This window comes from Carettochelys insculpta, chromosome 9, assembly GCF_033958435.1.
Source record: "Carettochelys insculpta isolate YL-2023 chromosome 9, ASM3395843v1, whole genome shotgun sequence".
NCBI classification, from domain to species: Eukaryota; Metazoa; Chordata; order Testudines; family Carettochelyidae; genus Carettochelys; species Carettochelys insculpta.
Genome location: NC_134145.1, coordinates 64,565,242 through 64,580,875, shown reverse-complemented (window position 1 = coordinate 64,580,875; position 15,634 = coordinate 64,565,242). Strand labels below are relative to the sequence as shown.

Here is a 15,634-nt window from a genome sequence, read left to right as displayed (position 1 = left end):
CCAACTATGAGAACTGCATAGCTGGAGTTCACTTACCTAAAATCAATTTTTGCCACTATCCACACAGCAAAGGTCAATGGGAGAAACCCTCCCATTGTATCTCCTTACTTCTCACAACTGCCAGGAGTACTGGGGTCAGCAGTAGCACCATGACAGTTCAGTTTAGTGTCTCTCTCTACTAGGTGTGCTAAACTGAACCCCAGAAGGCTGACTGCCAGCACGCTGACCTTGCAATAAACCTAGAAGTACTTCCAGATCCTCCACCGTGAGAAGACAGAGGTCACATATTGAAAGCGATAAATGCAAGATTCAGAGGTGTAAGCCAGGCAGAAACCACTACTGTTTCCAAGAGCTTGCGCTTCAAGTCCATATACAACAGAGGGGAAAAAAGCCCGTTAGTCTCCAAGATATGGCATCAACCTTAAAGCCAAGCTGCTGCTTCCAGAAATAAGTGGGACGCATTGTATAGTCAATTATGTTTCTGATCCAGTAACTAGCAACATAAAATAGATACCTTTTTCAAATCAAATTTGTACCGCCTTGCTATCACACGATGTTTGATGAGATACCTGTAGGCAATACACCAATACTTAACTCTTCGAGATTTTGCCATTAAAACAGATTTATATGCCAGGAATGAAGAAGATCAGAAAGAATACAGCAATAGCCATTTCAAAAACTAATTGTGCTAAGATTGAAAATGACATCAGAAATAATGGTTGGCCATTTAAAAATACCCCATTTATAAACAGTTACTGCTTTGCAGGAGTGGAGACATAGCACCACAGCTATCTTTTATTCCAAACATACACTCAGAGCTGCTGCCAAGCCAAAGAAAAATACTTTGTATGGGAAATAACAGATTTCTAGCTTGAATCCAAACTGCTGTTCTTTACAGGGGTTGAGAATAGAACAAACACATCTGTCTTTCCTTTCCCCCATACCCCTTGCAAATGGGGTGGAGAGGTGGCAACACACACTAAACTCTTAAACCTATGCACTTACTAGGGACAAAAATGCAGTAGGCTCTGGCACCCCTTTTATAGCCCTGAGTATTTAAAGGGAGACTTTCTCTCTCATTACAAGGAAGGTGGTCTGGGATAGCCCTTTTTAAAAACCCAACCCTCTGAAGGTCTAGGCTTCCCTGCCTGAAAATATGAGGTTGACTGTGCCCCAAAGCAAAAACGAATCCTGTGTTTCCCAAGTGCCTCTGTCATATTTTCAAGCCACATGTTTTTAAGGGATATTCAGTGGCAGGTCCACAACTGAGGAGGAAGGCTCCAGATGACCCCAAGTTTTTCCTTACTTACTAGATTGTGGTGGATGAAAGCTGCAAGGCAGATGGGTACATATACTAATATGCTTTTGGAAATCTCAAAAGATTTGGCTTTATTTCCACAAAACAATAAGAACAGAAGAATGGCCACACTGGCTCAGACAGAGGTCCATCCAGCCCAGTATCCTGTCTGCCAACGGTGGCCAATGCCAGGTGCCCCTGAGAGAGTGAACTGGACAGGTAATGATCACACTATCTTTCTCCTGCCACCCATCTCCAGCCACTGACAAACAGAGTAGGGACACCATTCTGGCTTACCCATCCTGTCTAATAGCCGTTAATGGACCTAACCTCCATGAATTTATATGGTTCTACCTAGCCCTGGCCTTCACAGCCTCCTCTGACAAGGAGTTCCACAGGCTGACTGTGTGCTGTATGAAGAAGAATGTCCTTTTATTTGTTTTAAACCTGCTGCTCATTAATTTCATTTAGTGCCCCTTAGTTCTGATATCATGGGAACACGTAAATAACCTTTTCTTAAGAAAAGGCTCATCGCCTTGAAGAGTGGTCTGCTGCCTTTCCAGTTTCCTAGACACTCAAAATGAGATAAACATGAATCCCATGGGAACTTCAAGGTCAAAGTGAGTCAAGGACTTGAAGGCATGTCTGCAAGTAACCTAGAGTGCCTTAGCCATAAATGACTGGAATTACTGAAATGGCTATAGAACAGGCAGCTATATTATACATACACAACGCATGAAGCCCTCAAGGTATGCCTCAGCTCTTGAATAGCAGATAAGGTGACAAAACATTTGCTCTCTGGGCACAAGACTTACTCTGCACGACAGCTTACTTCACATGGAGCAGTCACAGTAGCTTATGATGATCTCACGACTGGCCTTTCTTAAGGGTGTCAAAGCTGTAAGGGGATGTATTTCCTCCCAAGATGATCCAGGAGTCAATTAACTTGTTCCTCTGCAGCTAAATTCCATTTCTATTTAATTTACTCCTATGAGATACTGATATGTTTAAAGCCTAGATCGGGTCCAATTTAAAAAAGCCACCACACCGAAACTTTGCCTCCTGTGTGCCAACCCTACCTCTGCTTTTGAAAAATTAATCTAATCAGTACCTGACTGGAGGGAGTTCTGGGCTCCAGGACACTCACATCTGACTCTCCTGCACTGCTGGTGGGGCCAAGGAGCAGCTGGCACTCACCACTGCACAGGACCAGAGGGGGCAGTCTAGCGTCTGTCACACCACAGAGGAAGCCTGCTTGCGTGGTGATTTCCCAAGGACGTCTGCAAGAGCACACGTGTGCATACTCTATTTGTACAGAGCCTAGCGAACCGTCACCATGCCATAGGACTGGCATCACAATGCCCCCAAAATGCAGAAGTGTGACCTCCTTCTGCAGCATGCCTACCCAATGCTTAGGCAAAAGTCAGGAAGCAGCAGCACAGAAAGGGAGCAATTCACTTTCTGCTTGTTACCATTTCACAGAACTAGAAACCTCTCGGTTCCTCTTTTCTTACGTGCCTTTCAGATCTACTTTAATCAGCACCACAAGATCTTTGCCTGACTCCCTCTCCACCACCTTCATGTAGTTCCACACATGCAACCTCTGAAGCACAGTGCTAGCACCCAGGAAAACCACAGTCAAACATGGAAATATTGAGGCCATGCCATTCAGTGCACTAAATGTTTGCTTCCCCAAAACGCACATCCATTTTGCACAGGCCCAAGTCCTCTTTTAGTCAGTCAGCACAGAAAGAAGGTTAATCTTTGTATCTATTTCTCTTTGCTGAAGAGAACTATCATGCAATACATGCATCGTTAAAAGTCATTCACAAATGAAGCTGTGAAACCTGCCATGTACACAGAAAACTATAAGTTATGCTGTCAAAACTAGTTAGTTTAAAATCTAAGCCATCTTTATAATATATTCATTTACCTTCAAAATCAATGTAATATTTTACATACTTTCTCCCATTTCTGCCCCCTGCAACAGACCCAAAAGCAAAAACAAAATGCCTTTTCTAGGACCTGGTCTTCTCAACTACAAAAAACCACCATCAGCAGCCCCACATTCATGAACAAACCATAACAAACCAGTATGTGCACAGGAGACAGTAAGTATTTAAATCTCTAGTAAACAGACTTCATTTGCTTATTGAATTGCAAGCTTAACTCTTGGGGAAGAGTATAAATAAAACGTGGACATATCAACTTCTCCTTTAATGGCTGAGGAAATAGTGCCAGTGTTGTACATTACTGAAGGTGTGTGCAGACTGTGAGAAGTCCATCACCTTGAAAGTGCTGTGGGTGAACCTGAAGAAGTGTAGCTACAGAAGTGCAAGTGTCAGACTATAGTGAATAGCTGCTAGCTAGACTAATGGATTCTCATAAAAATTTGTGGTGCATACAACATTAAAATTGTAAGTTACTTACCTAAATAGGTTCCTACCAAGAATGGCAAGGAGAAGGGAAAAAGAGATTTAAAAGTTAAAAAAAGAATGATTATATGAACTAAAAGAAAAAAAACACAACACGCTAATTATTTGGATTGTAATGGAGAGCAAGAGTGACTGAGTTTCCCGAATGTTTGATATTACACTAAATGATGCAAGATTAAACGGAAATTAGTTTTTCCCAAATAAGATAAAGCAAAGGCCAAATCGGATTCTCTAGATAGAAAGCTGCTCCTTTCCCACATTCCTCCACTACCCCTTTGCATATTATGTATTAATTGGCCTTGGACAAAACATCTTGAACTGCTCAGTTCTACAGCTGTTTGTATCAAATCATTCTGAGACCAACACACTACATGCTCATATTCTGATGTCCTCACTTGTACTGGGCAGCACTCTGCCCCCCAGTAGTCCCAGTGACTCTGAAGCAAGGTCCTACTTCTGCAAGGCAAGGCCATTAGATGCAATGAGTCTGTAATTGGTCAGCAGTAGTCAGCTTCATCCCGAACAGATCCATGAGCTCTGGAACAGAAGTGGCACCCTCTTCTCCAGAGCCACTTCTACCACACCACCACCTACATAACCCTAATCAGTTACAGTGGCTAGGCTGAGGGCAGGTGGAAAGGTCTATACATAATTCACCATTTCCTATAAGCGTAAAAACTACATGTGTGTGTCACCTTTTCCCCTCATCTGTTTAGACTAAGCTCTCTAGGACCCGGCTCACGCTTAACTGTGTGCAGAGTCTAGCAGGACAAATCTCAAACCGGATCAGGGCCTCTGTGCTCTACTGTCATACGAATATCGCACATGGAGGAGATGAAATGCATACAGCTCACAGCAAAGGTGGTGCATAGGTGTATACCAGCAGGAAGCACGGGGAGGCAGCATGAACAATGCTGCTTGGACCACCCTCGTTGTTCTGGTAGCAATGATTTCACTGCATGTTCCTTTGGAAGGCAGTAGAATACTTATTCTTGAGCAACCAGCCAGCTCCACCAACCATGTGCATGTGGGTGAAGCTATGGCTCTGCCCAGTCTCCCTGCTAGCTCCTAGAGGGGAAGGATCTGGAACGCAGTCCTTCTGCTCCCATTAGCACACAGGCTCCTACTGCGCTGGAAGTCTTATTTTCTCCTATGCCCCTCCTGGGCAGCACAGGACAAGCTTGATTACTCGACAACCCTGGGGAACAGGGATTGCTGGATAATCAAGTTTTCCCGTTAGTTGAGCAGGACACTGGCCCTGGCCAGGATGCTGGTCCCACTGCTGCCAGCAGAGCAGATGGCCCCCCACAGGGACACCAGCCAAGTGGCCCCTGGGGCCAAAGCCAGATAAAAGGCAGTTGCCTTTTTTCTGTTAACTCCTGTTCTTTGTGATGTGTGGCTCAAGTCCATTCCAACGTAGGTGTGTGCACACACAGGCCCAGTTGCCGGAAGTCTTTTTCCCCTAGCTGGCAGTTGGTGCAGCACCCCCTGGAATGGCGCTGTTATGGTTGCCAGTATATACAGCGCCCGACTGTCTCCCTACTCAGTTCCTTCTTGCCAGCTACTCCAACAGCAGGGAAGGCAGGTGGGGTTTTGGAATGGACATAAGCAACACATCTCGAAGAACACCAGTTACAGAACCAGTAACTGTCTTTTCTTCAAGTGCATTGCATATAGGTGCACACAAGCTGGCGTTAGGAGGTGGGATCGGAACGACTGCAGCACAGGCTTGCCTGCTGATGCACCCTCCCTTGCATGCTGTATAATTGCGTAATAAGCCACAAATGCATGTATGGAGGGTCGGGTGGCCGCCTGAATGGGGACATTGGCCAAGAGGAGGGTAGGCTGCACTGTGAAAAATATGCGCCCTCTACGTTGAGAGCAGCAAACCAAATCCCCTCGATCCAGCAATGGAATTTTGAGCCCCAAGGTATCATGCGAAACCTGATCTTTATCACATCCTTGTTCAGGCCGCGCAGGTCCACGATAGGTCTCAGACCCCTTTTGGATTTCAGTATTAGAAAATAAGGGGAATAAAACCCTGACCCTGAATTGAGGGAGAACCTCCTCTGTTGCACCCGGCTTGAGGAGCGACTGGACGAGCATGTTCTCATGAGAGGAGTCTGTGAAAAGGGATGTGGGAGGATGGCGGGAAGCGAGGTAGGAACTGAATTGGACAGCATATCCCCTTTCCACCGTACGCCAGACCCACTGGTCCAACATCACACAGCACCAGGCAAAGCAGAAAGGGGATAGATAAAATGAAAATAAGGGGAGTACTGGATCTCCAGTGTGAAGTGGTTTGATGGTCCTGACCACACCATCAAAAGACCTGCAAACACGCTCCACATATCACGGCAATCCCCAAAGCCATAACCCGGGTAGCTGCGTCTGCAGCATCCAGGGTGGCTTGCAAGGCTGCACGCGAGATTCATTTATTCCCCTCTACCACTGCCACAAACTCTTGTTTAGCGTCCCGACGGCCCAGTTCCAACAACTTAGACAGCAAGAACACTATTAAAAAAGCCTCTGCTCACCACAGCCTGCTGGTTTGCTACACACAACTGTAAACCCTTTGTGGAACAAACCTTTGTTTCACACAAGTCCAATTTCTTGGCTTCTCTACTTTTGGGAGAAAGGCCTTGAAAACCCTGTTGCTCTCTGTGGTTGGCTGAGTCTACAACCAAGGAGTCAGGAGGTGGGTGGGTGAACAAGTGTTCTTTCCCCTCAGAGGGGACAAAATGCTGCCTTTTGTTTTAACTTGTGGTTGGCTGGCGCCTGCTATACGGTTTTGGCCATCTAGGAAACTGTTTTTACGTTACACCTCCGGTGTCGAAGACATCTCCAGTGCGTGAGGACTGGGCCCACGAATCAGCATCAATGCCTGGCCCTCTGAGTCCAGCCCCTGCCGCGGTCCGACCATCGGCGTCTCGGGCTCGTCCCATCTCCTTGGTACCATAGGTGACCAGCCCCTATCATGCCTCTTCTGTTTATGTGTGACCAGGGACTGAGACGAATGCCTCCCGGGAGGGTGTGGTGCCCTGGCCCCGCCAGGGTGTCAAGCACCTTCGTCCGTAGTTGGTGCCAATGTCGCAGTCAGTGCCGGTGTGCTCCACACCGAAGATACCGTACTCAGACCCACTGATGGTGAGCACTCCACTTGGAGTGCAGCTTCCATTCGGAGGACTTTCAGGTGTTGCACCCTATCTTTTAGAGTCTTTGGCTTAAAAGTCCTGCAAATCGCACAGCAATCTCACTGATGACTCAGGCACTGTAGGCAGGCTGAATGGGGATCTCTCTTTGGCATGCATTTGCCACAATTTCCACAGGCCTTAAAGCCCAGAGACTCAAGCATGCCCCAGCACCAGGGCTGCAAGAGGGGGAACCAGGGTCCCCAACTGGGGCCCGACAACTATATATACAAGAACTAATAACACTAACTACATAAGTAATGACTATGACCAACTTAACTATTTACAGACAAGGCTACCAGCCAGACGAAAGTCATTCGCATGAGCACAGGGAGTTCCAACAACCATCACGGCAGCAAGAAGGAACTGAACTGGGAGAAGGTTCGGCTGTGTATATATTGACGACCATAATGGTGCCACTCCGGGGTGCAGCACAAACCCGGTGGCTACCAGCTAGGGAAAAAAGATTTCCAGCAACTGGGAATGAGTGCACGCACACACGTGCACAGGAATGCACATGAGCAATCACTCAGAGACTAACAGAACTTCCTGGTTATCCAGGTGCTGGATAATACAGCTTTTAAGATAAATGGGCACAGCCCAATATAAACCCCCAGTGATAAAAAGTTTTCTGCCTCTCAGGAGTTCTGCTTCAGGGTTTTCAGGGCTCATTTAAAAAACCAGATCTAGAATGAATAAATGAGATCTACCAATGTTCTTATGAGCAGACACCAATTCACTTCCTCATGCCAATTCAAGAATAATTAGATGAATAACTACAGCTACACTAGCTCCATCTGGTTATCATATGTACAGACTCTACTAAATTGGTCTATCCTGTCAGTAATACTGCAGTTACATTATGAAAGATTTCTGCTTGTTCATAACTTCACTGCAGTTTTGCCAGTGGAATCCAGAATCAGAGAACACTCACATCCTGCTGTTACTGTAATACCAAGACCTCCTCAGTAGTTTATTTTCAAGGCTGGGGAAACCTGCCCTGTCCAGCTCTTTTCAACATTTGCTTTATTTCTGCTTGGCAAAACAGAACACGCTCTTTTCCGAGGATGAAGATGTTTCCTTCTATTTCCCCTCATACCAACTCAGCCCTGCTGTGCAAATGCAGCTCACTAATCTCCCCTGAGTAGAACATTATGTGGGGGGAGGGGAACCCAGCATGCAGACTCACTTGATGTTTTTGAATCTGCCTGACCTTCCTTTCAAGCTGTGCTCTGTGCAGCTGAACAGTTCTTACCAAGACATTGCTACATCTAACTGATCATGTAAACTTTTCACAGTATTCAATATTGTCTTCTATCCAACCGATCCCTTCCCCCAACTAATTTTCCATCCTAATTAAATCTCACCTTTCAATCTTCCCTCAGGATTGCCTCTTTGCAGGGCTTCCAGGATCTTTAGTTTATCTATAGAATTACAGAGCTGCACAATCACAGTCCAAGGCTGCTCACTATTAGCACTCAGCAAGCCTAGTCCAGATTCAGGGCCCTCTCTCCTGCCTGTAAGCATCTTAGTTTCAAAAAGAAGAGGGAACTCTCCTTTTTCTTCTGAAGGCCTCACTGATGGGAGGGGATTTCTTCCATTTCTCTGAGCGTCTTTCCTTATTTCTTTTAATTTTCTTTCCAGTTACTGCAGTCTCTTATGAATTCATAAACATTCACCTTCATGGAAAAAAATTTTGGTTCAGTCCCCCACCAACCCTTTCCATCAGCTTATTTTGCTTGCCGGCAGTTGTATTCTACATTACACACACCGCAGAGATTTTACGGTCAATGGCCTTAAGCCACTTCCGCAGGGATTTCTGGATCCAAACCTTTGCTCTGTCAGATCTTTTCAACAATTCTTGGCAGATAGCAATGCCTCCGAGATCTGCCACCTCCTCCTTTTGTTCAGGGTCTGAATCTTTTTCTACTTCTCTACGTGGCTTGACACCACCAACAGTTCCACCTACGAGTGCTCTTGTGTTGGCAGGCTCCACAAATACCATTAGGATCAGCAGGGCCAACTTCTGCACTAAGATATCTGCTAGCTTTGGAGGATCACTGCATTCAGGCTCCTGTGCTGCAGCAGGAAGGCTACCAGTAAAGAAGTAGCTATTAGGGCTGTGACTTAGTTAAATTGTTTCTGGATGATGAACTGAGACTTGGGTGGTTATCTTCAATGACTGACTTCAGCAGCCCAGCAGTGTCTGACCGCCCTTCCAAACTTCTCTCTCTGATCCAGTAAGCATACGGTCTCAACCACACTTTCGTAAGACGTATTAAATCACGGGCAATATATTAAGTTTAGATTTTATTTATTTATTTATTTTAGAGACAGAAAGGACCTTGAAGATCATCTGGACTGACCTCCTGCACAACAGAGCCACCAGATGGCACTGAATTCATTCCTCCTTCAGGTCCCACTGCTGAGATTGAACTATGGTAAATCCGCTGGAACATTTTTCCCCAAACTCAAAACATTTGTGCACCCCTTTTGGGACTTTGGCCTTACTGGCGTACTCCCCTCTCCCAGTGCTTATCTCCTGATTCTTAGTACTTCATTTGTTGCCGTCTATCCCTGGAAATCCTTTTGCGTACCACTGTGAGAAACAATCACAACAGAAAAACATCCAATCTCGACTGAAAGAGTTCTTCTGATGAAGAATCCATAAAACCCAGGTCAGCTGCCATCACTGTGAGAAATTGACACCTTAGTTCTAGTCTCTGTTTTTTGAACTTCCACGTCAGTCACTGGCTCTAGTTATACCTTTGTCTGACAGATCAAACAGCCCTCTATTATTAAATGTCTGCTCCCCACGTAGATACTTGCCTTCGCCGTCTCTTTATAGATTAACAGACAGTTTGTCTCAGGTCTTTCACTTCAAGACAGTTTTTCCTATTTTTAATTCTTTGCCCTGCCCCCCAAATTCTCTCCAATTTTTCAACATTCTTCTTTAGTTGTGAACACCAGAAATGGACCCAGTACTCCAATAGTGGTCACACCAGTTGCAAAAACACAGAAACTATTATTTCTCTACTATTCAACAGTCCCATTTCTCTCTCTCAGGATTACACTAGCCCTTTGGGCGGCAGTGTTGTACAGGGTGCTCAGACTCAGCTGATTATCCAAGGAAGCAATGACTTGGAAAGAAGCAATTGGAGGTTGAGGGTACAGATTCTCCATCCATGAACTGTCAGTATTTTCCTGTTATGAGAAAATGCAAAGCAGACATCTGCATGAAGGGAGGGACATCTCAGTGGTTAGAGCATTAGCCTGCTAAACTCAGAATTGTGAGCTCAGTTCTTAAGAGGGCCATTTAGGGATCCAGGGCTAATAGAGTTGGGGGGAAAAAAAAATGTCAGGGATGGTGATAGGCCCTGCTGTGAGGGCAGGGGACTGGATTCAATGACCTGCCAAGGTCCCTTCCGGTTCTATGAGATAGGCATGGTAGAGTGCCCAAAAGTCAGTTTTATTCCTGGGAGGAAGGAAATCCTTCCGCTTCCCTGAAAATACTGAAGTCTCAGAGATCCAAGATGGACATAAAGCGTCCATTAGGTTGGGTATCAGAAACGGAGCACTCTATTTCTTTCACAAACATGTATGGCTTAGATGGCTCTGTGACATGGAGGGCTGAATTTCCTGCAGTTTCTTTCCCTGATACTGCCCCTCACAAATGCGTTATGACACAGGACAATTTAAAGGAATTTCTGTAGAGCAAATTCCCCATGGCCACATTGGGTAATGATCAGGGCATGTGTCTGAGGCACTAACAGCTGGTGGTGAAGAGGCCTTCCTTTTCCCTCAGTGGGGAGTTTTCCTTGAAGTAGACATTGGCAGGCTGTTTATTCCAGAACATTACAAAAAGCTACTAAAGCCAAAGAGAAAGGACAAAGTAAGTTCGAAAACACCTTAGTGAAGCTGGGGCATTGCAAGCTCTGACATAGCTGGGGATCTGCAGGGTGATTTCAAGCCCTGTGCTGACAAACACTGACTGCAGGTGGCTGAAGTCGGGCTGCTCTCATGCAGAACGGGTAAAAGCAGAGATGGGCAACAGCTGAGAGCAGATGCCCCAGATGGGGCCATGCTGGGGCGGGGTCAGGTGGTGAAGGCGAGGGGCTGGGATTACTCCAAACAGCGTGAGGATGAAGAGGCCTGCAGTGGATCTCTCCCTGGAGCTGCTATCATTTGGGCTGGGGGGTGCAGTGAGACATAGCAACGTGCATCTGTCTGTCTTGCTGGGAATTCTCTCCCTCCCCCTGCATTCCAGAGAACAGGGGGGAAAAGTTGCCTTTGATGCCCTGACTGAGCCACATGTCCAGGATTCACAGCAGACAGACAGAGCAGCCCTGGTGCCACTGCTGTTTAAGGGACCACCAGACATCAGCACTTCTTAGAGACCCTATGCACTGATCCAGCCAGAGCTGGTCAGAGCCCACACCCCAATCCCTTGCCCCAGCACTGAGCCCTCTAACCCTCCAAACACCTTCCCTCCAGCCCTCACCCAATCCTGTAGCACAAAGGCCACATCCCTTGCCGCAGAGCCTCCACCTCAAGCCAAAGCCCCCACCTTGTCTCACCCAGGACAAAGCGAGTGAGGGCACAGAAGCAGGGGTAAGGCAAGGGTGTTCCGTTTCCTGCCTGTAGAAAGTTGGCAAACACACACAGAATTTGCACTAATCCCATCTTCACTTTCCTAAAAGCTTTTCCAATATTTTCTTTTTGGAACTGGTCTGGTGTGAAAGAAATTGCTTTTGGAACTCTGGGACGCTCTAAATTACACCGGGACCAGCACAGACCAGCTCACAGATTCAGGGAATCATAGCTGGTACCAAGGTACCACCAGCACCCACTCTTCTACACCAAGAAGATTTGGTCTGCATTGTTTAGACCCCGTTTTCTCTTACTAGAATTGAGGCTTCCATTGACCTAGAAAATCAGAAAATATTTAAAATTTATAAAGTGGAAAGTCTTCAAAGTATTTTCCCTAAACAAAGTCTATACCAACTATATTTAACTCATACACAAGAATATCTAAGCTTAAATAATCAGACTACTACGACTGAAAGGGACCTCAAGAGGCCATCAGGTCCAGCCCCCTGCCCCAATGGCAGGACCAAGTACAATGCAGAAAGGGAGTCGGCAGATTCCAGAAGTGAACCACTGAGCTGCTTAGAAGCTGTAGATACAAAATGATAAGAAATAAAATGCTAGCTTGTGGGCACGAAGGGCACACATCTGCTAAAATATGTTAATAGTGACTAATAACCCAACGGACATCACAGAAGGGGAAGCAAGCGGCCCACAACACTCTTTTCACAGAATCACTCGGCTGGAAGGGACCTCAGGAGGTCATCTAGGCCAGCCCCCTGCTTCAAGCCCCCTTTTCCTCCAGCCTGATCAGGGACTTTGCTGCTAGGGCAAGCAGAAGATTTTAGGTGCCACAGAGATACACGGTAAATTCTTGAAATCAAGAAAGGGATATTTTGGAACTCTGCCTCAGGAATTCTTCACCTCTAAGAGCAAAACGTTCCCAGGGCCATACCTTCCAGGGGACAGATTGATTTTCTCTTCTTCCACTTCCAACCCTGAGGCCTGACAACCCTTGTCAGGGTTTCCAAAGCTGCTGAGCAACTCAGCAGCTGCCTCACCAATCAGCTGTTCGGCAGGAAGCAGAAATCATGACCACAACGATCTGATCAACCGGAGCTGCAGAAAATCAGCAAGCTCCTCAGCAGGCTGAGCTTCCCTTGGGCATCCCTTACTTCATGCCTGGAGAGTGAGGCAGCCCAGGAGGAAGAGGGGACTGAATGGGTGAATGGGGAGACTTTTTACTTTATTAAATTCACCTTCAAAACCAAGAACATTAAAAATGACACTGAGGGTTACTTCAATGCACAGTTAAGAACCAGAAAATAGATTCTTCTAATGCTAACTCTGTAGTAGTCACACTGTGCATATATATATTTTTTTCCATCTGTTGTTTCACTGCTCTCTCCATAGCCGATGCCAGTCTCTCTTACTAAATACTGCTTCCCGTATTATTCCTAAACAAAAACTCTCCATGGTTGGTTTCTCGCCAGAGGAGATGAATGGTGGTGGGGAAAAGTTGGAAAAAAAAACCTCTTTCCCACCTGCTCTGACTTGGGAGTGCGAGGAAAGGAGGAGAATAATCTTGCCATGTGTGTAAGACACAGCTCCACTCAGAAATGGAAGTTTGAGACTTGGCACAGTCTTCAGAACAGCAGGGTCTTTATTTAGTAGGAAAACCGTTTTATTTAGTAAAGACAAAATCCTTTGAGAAGTATGTTCTGTACACGCAAAGAAGAACATTCTGTTGTTTGAGAAGGAGAAGTTACTTACCCTGTGCAGTAACTGGAGTTCTTCGTGATGTTGTCCCCATGGGTGCTCCAGCTTTAGGTGCATCAGCACCACTGCACTCATGGGCTGAAGATTTGTGTGTTATCTCGGGCACAGGCACAAGAGGCCAGTAGCACTTACTGCACATGAGCGGGCGGCCAGCCCTTCAGTTCTTCTCCGATCTGGAAGCCAAAGGAGGAATCTGAAGCAGAAGGGAGGTGGGTGGACAGGGGAGCACCCACAGGGACAACATCTCAAAGAACTCCAGTTACCGCGCAGGGTGAGTAACCTCTCCTTTTTCCTTGAGGATCCCCATGGGTGCTCCACCTTTAGGTGTCTACAAAGCAGTGTTATTGCTTGGAGGTGGGTCCTTCAGATGGTGTACATCAACTGACAGCACACCAGATCGGCTGAATACAGTCGGAGTCAGCATAGGTTTGTATGGCGTAATGCTGAGCGAACGTGTGAGCAGAGGCCCACGTGGCTGCTCTGCAGATATGGTCAGTGGAGACACCTCTGAGGAAGACTATAGAGGCAGCCATTGCATCTGAGTAGTCGTCACAAATGACCATTGGAGGTTTCTTGTTAAACTTATTGCAGGCGAGTCTCATGCAGTCCGAGATCCATTTGGACAGCCTCTGTTTGGAGACAGGCATGCCACAGGACTTTTCGGCTGATGAGACTTCCGAAATGGCTGCTTTCTCTGTCGGTAGAAGGCCAAGGCCCAACAGATGCTGGGGATATGCATGGCTCTGTCCCTATCATTGGTGTGCGGGTTAGGGAAGAAGACAGGTGACTAGACTGGCTTGTTGCAGTAGAAAGAGATAAGTACTTTCTGGAGGAATTTTGTGTGGGTGCGGAGGACTCTTTTGTCCTTATAAAAGGTTGTATACAGTGGTTTGGACATCTCTCCCATCCTCTGTACCGAAGTGATTGCCACAAGGAAAGCTACTTTCATTGACAAGTGCAGCAAAGAGCAGGTGGCTATTAGCTCGAAGGTTTGCCAGGTTAGGGCCCTGAAGACCAAACTAAGGTCCCATACAGGCATCTGCTTTTTGACTGGCGGGAAGGTGTGGAGGCCCTTAAGGAGCTGCTTAATGGGTGGGTGGACGAAGACTGACCGGTCTTGAATAGACCATTTTAATAACACTGCTTTGTAGACACCTAAAGGTGGGTGCATGGGGTAACATGATTGTGAGAGAGCCACACCATGCTGTGAAATGTTGCCATTTTTGTGAGTAAGTGTTCTTTGTTGCAGGTCGTCTACGTTTATGAGGATCGTTCAGACCTGATGTGGGCAGTGCAGCTCTGAATCTGCCTGCCCAATAGGAATGATGCACCTTGGGGAAGACAGCAGATGGCTGGGTGTCAAATGGATCTGTTCTGTTGTATTAAGAATGAGAAGACGGGAGGAAGAGGACATGGAGGACATCTGGACAGCTGCAGAGGTTCAGAGAACCAGGTCTGCCTGCACCTTGTGGGTGCTAATAGTATAACCCAGACCCTGTCCTGCTTTAACTTGCCTGTGACCTGACTCAGAGGGGATGGTGGGGATGCATACGCAGACGGTACATTCCATGTGATGTTGAACGCCTCCCTCAGTGACTTGCAGCCTAATCTACATCCGGAGCAACAGTGGAGGCAGCACTTGTTGGCCCTTGTCATGAACAGAGCCATGGCTGGAACCCCCATCTGTGAGGGGGTGTGGCAGATGTTCATCTGTTGATTTCACACTCGTGATTGGGAGGGAAACTGTGGCTGAGGTGATCCACGAGTAGATTGTCCCTGCCTGGTATGTAGGCTGTCACCAGATGGATTTGTCCAGAGACACACCAATTTCACAATTGCACTGCTTCTTGGCAGAGCTGTCTCGAGCGTACTCTGCCCTATTTATTGATGCAATGCATTGCTGTTGTATTGTTTGCCATTATGAGGACTGCGTTGCTGGTGATCTGTGAGCCAGTTGGAGAGGGTCTCTGGAAGGAAACCACTTTGTATAGGTCTGTGGCTGTGTCTACCAGCTGAGGGAGTCTCTGGCTGTAGCTGGGATGTTCAGTGTTTTGTTCAGCGGATGGACACGGCCATGCTGAGACTGACCTGCAGTGTGATGATGAGATCTTGGATCACCTGTTGTCTGTGTAGACTAGGCAGCGAGGCTGTCGCTGTCTGGCAATCCAAAAGTACCCCATGAACTTGAGTGAGAGTTGTTGTCAGGGTGCACTTTGGCAGGTGTACGCATAGACCCAGACAGAAGAATGGCACTCTTTACACAGCTGTTACCTGTTAGTTCTGAGCTACGAGGTGGCCCCTTGGACAGTCATCGAGGTAGGGAAAGATGGTTACTCCCTTTGTTC

General features: G+C 46.7%; 1 protein-coding gene across 6 annotated transcripts in view; it reads right to left on the bottom strand.

Moving 5' to 3' along the window:
• Window positions 1-15,634, bottom strand: part of MTA1 (metastasis associated 1) — a 112,966-nt gene that overhangs the window by 9,027 nt on the left and 88,305 nt on the right. For 3 of the 6 annotated variants that reach the window (XM_075003516.1, XM_075003518.1, XM_075003520.1), the window contains one exon: window positions 3,728-3,739. The exons of 2 other annotated variants lie outside the window; for them this stretch is intronic. In XM_075003516.1, the coding sequence (XP_074859617.1) occupies window positions 3,728-3,739 (12 nt within the window). Of the gene's footprint in view, window positions 1-3,727; window positions 3,740-9,269; window positions 10,128-15,634 lie in introns of those variants that run through there. One more of the 6 variants, XM_075003521.1, reaches the window with a different exon arrangement.